The sequence below is a fragment of the Acartia tonsa genome, chromosome 13 (assembly GCF_053477335.1).
Source record: "Acartia tonsa isolate MP-2025a chromosome 13, ASM5347733v1, whole genome shotgun sequence".
Lineage (NCBI taxonomy): Eukaryota > Metazoa > Arthropoda > Copepoda > Calanoida > Acartiidae > Acartia > Acartia tonsa.
In genome coordinates, this window is record NC_137272.1 from 6,998,278 (window position 1) to 7,008,882 (window position 10,605).

At 31.6% G+C, this 10,605-nt stretch overlaps 1 protein-coding gene across 1 annotated transcript in view; it reads right to left on the bottom strand.

The window, feature by feature from the left end:
* The window catches only part of LOC145304439 (uncharacterized), a 35,852-nt gene extending 28,132 nt beyond the window's left edge, over positions 1-7,720 (bottom strand). The window contains exon 1 of the mRNA XM_080146319.1: positions 7,623-7,720. Coding sequence (XP_080002445.1) covers positions 7,623-7,655 — 33 coding nt within the window. The 5' untranslated portion in view covers positions 7,656-7,720. The remainder of the gene's footprint in view (positions 1-7,622) is intronic.
* Positions 7,721-10,605: the final 2,885 nt, after the last annotated feature.

Below are 10,605 nucleotides of genomic sequence, written 5' to 3' on the forward strand. Positions count from 1 at the left end.
CATCAATTTATCGGCCACTGTCTTATCCATTCAATGCTTTATAACCGTTAATGCACTAAATATAAGTATTTATAAAGTCAGTTTTGGTTTCCAAATTAATCATAAACTACATGTAAAGATTTGGTTTGGTTTGGTTTGAGAAACCCGCGGTTTTAAATCAAGAAATCGTTGAAATTTAGGGATATAATGGGATAAGACAATGGGTGATCAATTGATGTACATCCAAAATAAAGATATACAAAAGTACAATAAGTGGTTGAAACATTTAAACACAAAACTTAATAAACCATCCAATATTATTTTTTTATAAAAGTCACCAAAGTTGTTTAGCCAACGAATAAGGAAACGTTATTATAAAACTTTGGGGACTAGTGTAATAATAGTTATTTCTCGCATCATATTATAAACAGCCTTCGGCACCTCGGGGCTAAAAAAATGGTTTTAATCTTATGATTGTACATTTTTATATTCGTAGAAAGCTGGATATAATACGATGCTAGACATATTTTTTTTGTATGCTTGAGAAACGGCGGTTCCTATTCACCGGATTCGAATGAATACGAGAAAAAATTGTCCCCTCTCTCTTTCTGGTTAAGAGTCGTGAACTCTTATAGAAATCAGAATGCAAAGTTTGTAATTCTAACATGTTCAAATTGACGAAAAGAGCTAACCGTTATGAATAGACGGACTTACGGACGATCTGACGGACGGAAGGACCTGCCCAATATCTTATACCTATATACCCTAATTATAGAAAAACTTAAGTTAAAATAAAATTGCCTTAATATTGATGAAACAAGGATGACAACATCAATAAAAGCGAAGCTCTGAAACAGTGGGGCAAACGGACAATACTAATTGTATAGTGTCAGAACTGAATAATCAGAGTCAAAGCAAAATTGTAAGTAAATTTGTTGTAAAACTGTTTGATACAGAATAATGTCTATGGACATACTTACATTTTTAGGACTTGATTATAGAGTTGCTTCGCTTATAATATTGTACTTTGTTGTCCCAAGAATCAGTATACCAAAAATCAGATCAATCGGATAAATAGACCACATAAAAATTTGTTGTTAAAAAAGTAAAAAAAATAAACATGTTTAAAATGGACGTACATATTCTGGTAATGATTATAGAGTTGCTACGCTTTCTAAATTGTATCTAACTACTAAAGGAATCACCATGCAAAGTTTGAAATCGATAGGACAATTCTAACATGCCTAAAATAATGAAAAAAGCTTTCCATTACAAATGTTCGGACGGACCGACCTTAATTATAGAAAAGCTTCGCTTTTAAAAAGCAAAACTGTTTCATATCAATTTTAAATAAATGGATTATTGTTAACATTAATTCAGGGATATAGACATGGGGCAATGGATGGTAAAGAAGTCTATCCTTTAATTATTATTCTACTATAGGCGCACAAAATTAAAACCTTTTACTGGCTCCCTCCTCCTTATTTTCTGTTCAGGGATACATCAATTACTAAAATAAATAAATAAATAAGGAAATTATGCCCCAAAACATGAATATCCCTGTAACAAGGTTTCCCCTCTGGTATACTGGATTTACTTGATTTACCTCACTCAACTTTCTGGCGTGTTGTACAGTGAAAAAACTAACCCCCCCTTATTTTTGATTTTTGTCAAAACTAAGCGGGGGGGGGGGTTTCGGTGCTCCGGTCTTCACATGTAAGCAAGCACCGTCCCATAAGTTGTCAAGCCAAAGAATAAGAAAACGTTCTTATGAAACTTTGGGGACTAGTGTAATAGATTTCCCATTCTCACATAAAGACCCCTTAAATAGTGGATGTAAATATTTTTTTTTCTCCCCGAGGTAGTCATTTTTTCCCTGAGGTAACAATTTTTTCCCTGGTATCATTTTTATCCCTGAGCTAGTCATTTTTTCCCCCAAGCATGGCAATCGGTGAACAGAATCTCAGTTCTGCACCACAAGCCTCGCACGACTGAAGTTTTCATGTCTATAAGTCATATTTATATGAAAATCTGAGAAAATATTTTTAGAAGATTTTTGAATTTTTTTTGAAGATTTTAAATTTTATTAATTACTAAAAGAAAGCACAATTACCTCGGGAAAAAATGACTATTTGGGGGAAAAAATGAAAATTAAAAACCAAAAATATTTATTCCTAAACAAAAAAATGGATAGGATTACCCATTGTCCCCTCCCTCCCTGGTGTAGAAATCACACTTCATACAAACAATCTGCAATTAGTCATTTATCCACGTAGGGAGGGAGGGAGGGGACATTGGACTGAAACTTACACTGGTACCCAAGTTTTTTTTATAACAATGTTCTCTTATTCCTTAGTTTTATTTTATTGATTTTTTTTTATAATTTGGTTACAAATTAGTAGATCTCAAACTTTTCAACCTATGATATTCATTGGGGATGTATATATCAGTTTGTCGCCTTTTGTCTTATCCCTTAAGATCCCTGTACCTATCCAATTAGTTAGATAGAGCGAAGTTACGCTTTTTATATTTCGTATTACACACCTTAATTAATTAAAAGTCATAGTCAGTGATTTATTGACACTACCTAAAATACTTTCATTTCACATTTTGTTTAAAATATACTTTTCCTACTGTTACTGTTATTTTTCTAGATTGATATTTTATCAGCTGAGTAAAGCTGCCCTAAGTATGGAAGTTATTGACCTTGTTTTATATTATTTTTAGCCATCTTCATATAACGCGTTAAGCTTACTAAAACCATTAAAATTTAAATTGGCTACTTATTTTAGAAAAGCTTTATATTAATACTTTTTTATTTTTATTGTGGGAGTGGTAATGTAACACTCCCCCTCTATGAAAATATTTTCTTTTTCTATAACATATAATAACACTGGTGGGATGATCACCAGCCCACCCCTCCTCTTAGGGCGAAGCCCTCTAAACTAATTTTTAAAAAAATCCAAAATAATAAATATATCAAAATTCATGGATTTACATAAAGATAGGACAATGGAAAAAAGATTTATCTTACTCTCAATTCTGATATTCAAATCAGAATTATTGGTAGAAAATTTAAAAAAAATAATATTTTATTTACATTCCATTCTTTTTAAAAAATTATGCTAATAAGGCACAAAGTTCTTGGGGGAGAGATTGTTTTAAACTCCATTATCCCCTCTCTATCTCTAATATATTAATTAAAGTTTATAAATACTATTGATTTAATTTTAACGGATCTATTTATTATTTAATTGTACATTTACAAAAATAAATTATTTGTTATAAAGTAGTTTTTAATGTTTTAATGTTTACATTAAGATAAAATTATTTAAATTTGTTATGCCAACGAATAAGAAAACGTTCAAAATTAAACTTTGGGGACTGGTGTAAAAAAACAGCCGAATGTTTCTTCCCTACTTACAAATAAGTCATCATTGTTGATACACACAGAATGAAAGAAAGACAGGGAAGATACAATCCAAAAATCTATCAAATTTGGCCCGTAGTGTAGTAGGATTTTATTTTGCAAGATTTGAATGCTAAAATACAGAATTACTGTCATTATTGTACAACAGTAACAGAATGTTTGTCTGTATGTACTAAATAATCTTGATGCACACTGAACCGATTTAGTTATCCTTTACAGTGAAGTTTCTTATTGGTCTTATTTGTCCGTGAAAGGTTCAGGGGTCAAATTTCACCTATTCCCCCACCACCCAACCCATCACAATTTCACATGAGGCCTCTAGGGACATTGCCGCTAGTTTTAAATAAATTATTTTAAAAAAGAAAAACAAACTTGTAGAAATGCTTTGCTACCAAAAAATACAGAAAAATAACCGTTTTCTTTGACTGGCTAAATCTTGTGAAATTTGAATTATATCATGCCATGACTAATATTCATCGGGGAAATAAAGGGATAAGACAATGGCCGATAAATGATGATGATACACAAAATTACCCTCTCTGTAGAATTCAATTAGTAGGTTAAACATTTGAACACTCAACTCAATGAAACAACCAATCAAAATTCCCCAAAGTTGTAAAGCCAATGAGTAAGAAATCATTATTATAAAACTTTTGGGTATAATGAACATCCCAATGACCTTTCCCTCCCTGCTAATATTCGTAAGTCATGGCTTTTTCACATGAAGATCGTGTCCGCCTATCTATCCTTCGACGGTTATTTCTTATTTTGTAAAATTATGTAAATCTTAATAGTTCTACTACACAAAATTCAAACTAAAAGGTCCCATAATCATGATGGAACTAACAGAACACCGCTACATGGGACATTGAACTAAATTATTAAATATAAGTATTATATTTACGCTCTCCAATTCGCTGGCTGCTTAAAACATTGGGTCAGTGGATTGCGCTAGGAAGGTATAGTGGGTTGTGAATACCTAATTTAAAATCAAAATTGGTATGGTATACCTTTTCCCTTTTTTCACCACCTACGAGTATTGTTCAAACTTTTTAATTAATACTTTTAATCTACAGAAGGGGTAATTTTAATTATCATTATTGGGGTTGCACATTAATTAATCGTTCATTGTCTTATCTCTGACCCCTGCACAAATTAACAAATAAAAGATATAAACAAATATCAAATACCATACTTTTGGAGTCGAGAAAATCACGAAAACTTAAAAAGCTTGGAATAGATCTAGCACCCAAATTAATTGAAAAATCTTAATTAAACTTGGTGGAAATATGAAGAATATCCTGAAAACTCCAGTCCTCTATCTTGAATAGGAAACGTGAAAATCAATTCTCCTTTTCAAACGGACATACAAACAATAATACTGACGGACGGGTAATTAAAAATAACAGACAACCTTTTAAGTTTTCATGGTTAAAATATTTAACAGCTTATATATTTATGTAAATAATACATTTTTTTAGTTATTTATGGATATCGACAAGGCTGCATATATCCATAATAAGCGCAGCAATAACGAGCTATTTTATTTAAGATAAAATAGTACCCCTACCAAAATTGTACGCAGTACAAGGGTAAAATAAACACTAAAACACTAGATAATATTTGGTATTAAGGATTTCTTTTTTTGTGCATTAGTAAACAAGTTTTCCAATATGGCTCCGAAACCGATTAATATCCAGTAGATTAAAACCGGTTTAAGCAATACTGAAAAATAATCGTATCGTATTACATACAATTTTCTACAAATAATAAAAAAAATCTTAAAATTATTACCAGTTTTGTTAGCCTGGACCTTCGGCTTCTCGGGGCTAACAAAACTAGAACTAATCTTATACTATCCGCGAAAAACTTTATTTGCAAAGAGCGCAAGGTTCTTTTTAGGACGGTCGTACATACAGACAAATACTAGTAATACAGTAGCTGCGCTACTTAAAAAGATAATATACATAATTAAAAGCCATGAAATCTATTAATGCGGTTTAAAAATCAATTTGCTTTATATATATTTTTTAATAACAAAACTTCTATAAAGTTTTGTCTTACCGCGACATGGGGGTGTTGTAAGTTGTAACCTTCTACAAAGCTAGTCCCCAAAGTTTATAATAAAGTTTTCTTATTTGTTGACTTAACAATTTTGGGGACTTTCATTGGTTTGTTCAATAAGTTGAGTGTTAAATGTTCAAACCACTAATTAATCTACAAAAGGGGTAATTTTGTGCATCATTACTGGGTATTTACTTAAATTTAACAGCTATTGTCTTATTCCTTAAGATCACTTTTGTTTGTGCTGCTCTACTTGTGTACTAGATTATTCTTGTTTTTTTGTACTAACGGATTTTATTAAATCAAAATTCAAACCATTTAAAAAGCATAAATAGAGATATTTATTCTATGATTTTTAATCAATTCAAATCTTGTAGATAATAATTGTACATTCTATATCCGCGGAAAGCTTTTTATGATACGATGCGAGAAATAACAATTCCAGTTAGCTTCGAAACTGATTCGAAACTATTGGATGGAAAGTAATAAATAGCTTGCAAGATATTCAAAGTAACAGGATATCTGTGTGTATGTGTGTGTGTGTGTGTGTGTGTGTGTGTGTGTGTGTGTGTGTGTGTGTGTGTGTGTGTGTGTGTGTGTGTGTGTGTGTGTGTGTGTTTGTGTGTGTATGTTTGTGTGTGTGTGTGTGTGTGTGTTTGTGTGTGTGTGTGTGTGTGTGTTTGTGTTTGTGTTTGTGTGTGTGTGGGTGTGTGTTTGTGTGTAGCTTAAAATATCTCTAATCACCAAACCGATATGATTCTCTTTTACAATAAAGCTTTTTATTTTGGAGGAAGATACCACAATTACCTTAAGAGAAATATTCCGTATAATATATTTTTTTGTTTTTCACATTTTCTTTTGAAACTACATAAAAAGTAAACAGTCGCACCATCCCCCCCCCCCCCCTCTTCACACAAGCGTCTCTATATGTCTCTAGGGGCGTATTCATTAGTCGTAGTTAAACCATTTATTTCGATTTAAATCTTATTCAAGTATATAATTTATGTGTATTTTAATAAATCTACCATTGAAAAAAATGCATTGAATTTTGATCCATTTCCTAAATCTAAAATGCTAAATTTATGATTGACAGAAACAGAAATTGATTTAGAAGTTTCGTAGTTTATTGAAATTTGGGATTTATTTTTTTCTTTAGAAATTCATTTATTACTTTTAAAACAAGAGAGGGAGGGGACATTGGGCTGTTTATTACACTAGTCCCCAAAGTTTTATAATAATGTTCTCTTATTCGTTGGCTTAACAACTTTGGGGACTTTAGTAAATTTTGATTGGTTGACTTAATTTAGTGTTCAAAAGTTTCAACCACTAATTATAATCTACAGAAGAAGTAAATTTGTGTATCATCATCGGGGATGTACTTCAATTTATCGTCCATTGTCTTATCCCTTTAGATCCCTAGTTGTGTTTCGAATTTAAAGGATTGCATGCTTGTTAGTACATTAAGATCTCTTAAATGGCATGACTTATTGGTAAAATAATCAATATTAGGGTAAAACAATAGAGGGGGAAATAACTATATGGCCCCTTCACGAGGACCCTGTGCTGACTTTCAATTGGATATTTGAAAATCAACCAATAGCGTCGGGAGTATTAACACAGCCAAGTCGCTACGAAAGAGCGATTTGCTAGCAGACGAAAGAGATCCCGAACAATGGGTAGTTATGTGGTTATACAGATTCATTTTATCAACCCCTTATAATGATAATAGTGGTTTTGCCCCTAGCATCTAGGGGCTTTTCCCCAAGAGGTAATTAAAAAAAATAATAAAAAAAATAAAATTAAGTACTACTGGTGTGGCCAGTAGTTTATGTGAACCAACTTCCCCATAAACAAAAAAAACGGGGGAGGATTATTTTGGTTTTTTTTGGGGGGGGGGGGTGGGGGATGTCCCACACCCCAAGAAAATAGATTAAAACCACAACAGGACCAATAGGTATATACCCTGAAGAGTAGAATCCGATCGGTTCAGTGGTTACCGAGATCTTAAGGGACGGACGGACGGACGGACGGACAGACAGACAGACGGACGGACAGACAGACGGACAGACAGACAGACGGACAGACATCAAGCTACTTTGTATTATAGATAGCCCAAAAAAATACCAACCCCCAACTAAATAAATTTTACCTTATAAAAATCCATTTTTATCGGTTTCACCATTTTTACAAAAATCACTTGTATTTATAGCTTGATAAATAACACTTCATTATTTCATTCGAATTTCTGAAAAAAAACAATGATATAAGGATCTCATTAAAAAAGAGGGTTAAAATGAAAATAAGTATACTATTATATAAAGTAGTATAAGACCATTGAAGCAATGGAATTTTCCAATTCAGTTAGTTCCAATCCATTTTATTTAAGGTCTTAAGAATATTTTCTGCCACCTCTCTCCTTCTACAAATATAGACCCCTAATTGCTAGTGATGCATTTTTATTATCCTATAATACAAAGAAATACATAATTCTTTGTTGACTAAAGCATAAGATCTTGGAAAATGTTGGTCCACATTAATTATACTTTTCAGGAAAGCATTTTTAAAGTCTTTGGCTGGTTTTAGGCTATTTCCCTGATCTTCTTCGCCCTGCCCTAGAGGTTAGGGGCGAAGCAACTAGTAAACATAGTAAACTAGTAACACAAACATAAAATATTAAAAATTGATTAAAATCGCCGAATAACGTTTTCTTATTCGTTGGCTTTGATTGGTTGGTTCATTAAGTTAAGTGTTATAACTTTACAACCACTAATTTTAATCTACAGAAGGTGTAATTTTGTGTATTATCATTGGGGATGTACATAAATTGATCGGCCATTGTCTTATCCCTTTAGATCCCTGTGTAATAGCTTGAAAACAATACTTTTTATTTCATTAAAACCTTTTTATGTAATAACTGGCCATTGTTTAGCAAATAATATTTTACACGTTCAACTATAAAGCTGTTATTCTTTTAGATATATTCTATATATATGTATAAGGAAATTGGATGTAAGAAGAATTTTTATGACGTCATCCATTAAACTTTCAGTAAATATCTCCTATGTTGGTTCATTAAGTTGAATGTTCAAACGTTTCAACCACGAATTTTAATCTACAGAAGTGGTAATTTTGTGTATCATCATCATGTACACCCCATCAACTTATCTCCCATTGTCATATCCCTTTAGATATCTGAATTTATCACATGCCAATGTCAATAGCTTGAAAATCTGAAACAGACTAAAAAAAAGAAAGAGTAAAGATATAACGTTTGTACATAACCAAAAAGCCGTAAAAATCGTAGAAAATTGCCTTTTTTTGGTTTTTAACAAAAGTTACTTAGTGGTGAAATTAAAATTGACATTTTCTTTATAATTAAGGATGACAACATCTATTAGTAGCTTAACACAGAAATGAATAAGAACTTTGGGGAATAGTCCCTTTCGTAACATCGCCCCATATGGGACGATTCGTCGTATTTGTAAAATGGCTTTTTATAGGTTATTTTAGGTTAGGTAATTGCCCCCACAGAGTTAGGTAATTGGCCCGCAGAAATAGGGGAAAAGCTACTGTGAAAAATACGAAGAATCGCCCCATAAGGTGCGATGTTACGAAAGGGACTATACCCGAACTTTGTTATAATATAAAAAAACAGCTTAAGAGATATTTTATATAGCAGCCAATTAATTTCCATGGCACCAATAGAGTAATTACTATAACTTTTAATCCAAATAAATATTATTATTATGACAAAACCTGTTAATTTTTCTGCTTTTTATGTAAGGCTATAAGCCTATATAAATTAAGTATTTTAATGTTCAATAAAAATAAAAAATAAAAATCCCCCCCACCCTCCTTAAAAAACGTCAAAGATTTATTTATATTCCATAACTCTATACAACTTCCAACCAGGGATCTAAAGGGATTAGACAATGGGCGATAAATTGATGTACATCCCCAATACGGTTATACACAAAATCATCCCGTCCGTAGATTACAATTAATGGTTGAAACGTTTGACATACAACTTAATGAAACCAATAAAAAATCTCAAAAGTCCCCAAAGTTTTTGAGACAACGAATAAGAAACTATTATTTTAAAAACTTTGGGGACTAGTTTAATAAACAACCCAATGTCCCCCCACTCCCTGACTTGCAACCCACAAAAATGAAATTAAAAGATCGTTAAGAAGCTAATTAAGTAGTTATGTATATTTTTTTTTGTAAAAATCAAAAATCCGAAGAAAAAAAGACATGTTTGTGTAATTGTCTCCGTTAGGATTTATCATTAACACAGCCACTCTATAATTATAGTATTATGTACGTTCGAACGTCCGTCTGCACATAAACATTAATTAAATGACTATGCACTATGAAAGAGAGGGGACAATGGGCTGTTTATTATTAAATGGGTTAATAACTTTGGGGACTTAAGTGACTTTTAATTCATTTAGTTAAGTGTTCGAACATTCAATCACTATTAGCAATGTACAGAAAGGGTAATTTAGTTTATCATCATAAGGCATGTTATTGTTCATTAATTTGTCATCCATTGCCTTATTCCTGTATTATATAATCCTACAGTCTATAACTATTATTATGTCCGTTCGAACGTCCGTCTGCACATAAACATCAGTCACTGAAATGACCATGAATTCCTTAATTTTTAATATATAAACTTTTCAAAAATAAATTACCACCATCAAATATTATATAGTCAGTACTTTATATGTCAATACCTACCTTAAATATGCTTTTTTCCTTAAGATTTTTGAAGAATATTTGATTATAAAAATAATATTTAAAAAAACAAGCCATAAAAACTCTCACTAATTTTCTCCGTTATAATATCTAAATAAACAAGGTAGATTAAAAAATCCAAGCTAAAATTTTAGACACTACGAGAAACTTATAATAGCAGTTGATAAGTTTTAAAAAATAAGATACAAAAAAATTAATTTAGATCGTAAAATTGCTAATAACGCAGCACTTTTAATATGGACCTTTCATGATTATTTCTTATTGTACTAGGAATCAACATAATCCTAATACATGATTTCTTTGTTGTAAAATCTTGTTTGCTTTTTTGCTCAATTTTACTTTGGTAAAATAAGCCATCTGACAAATATCTT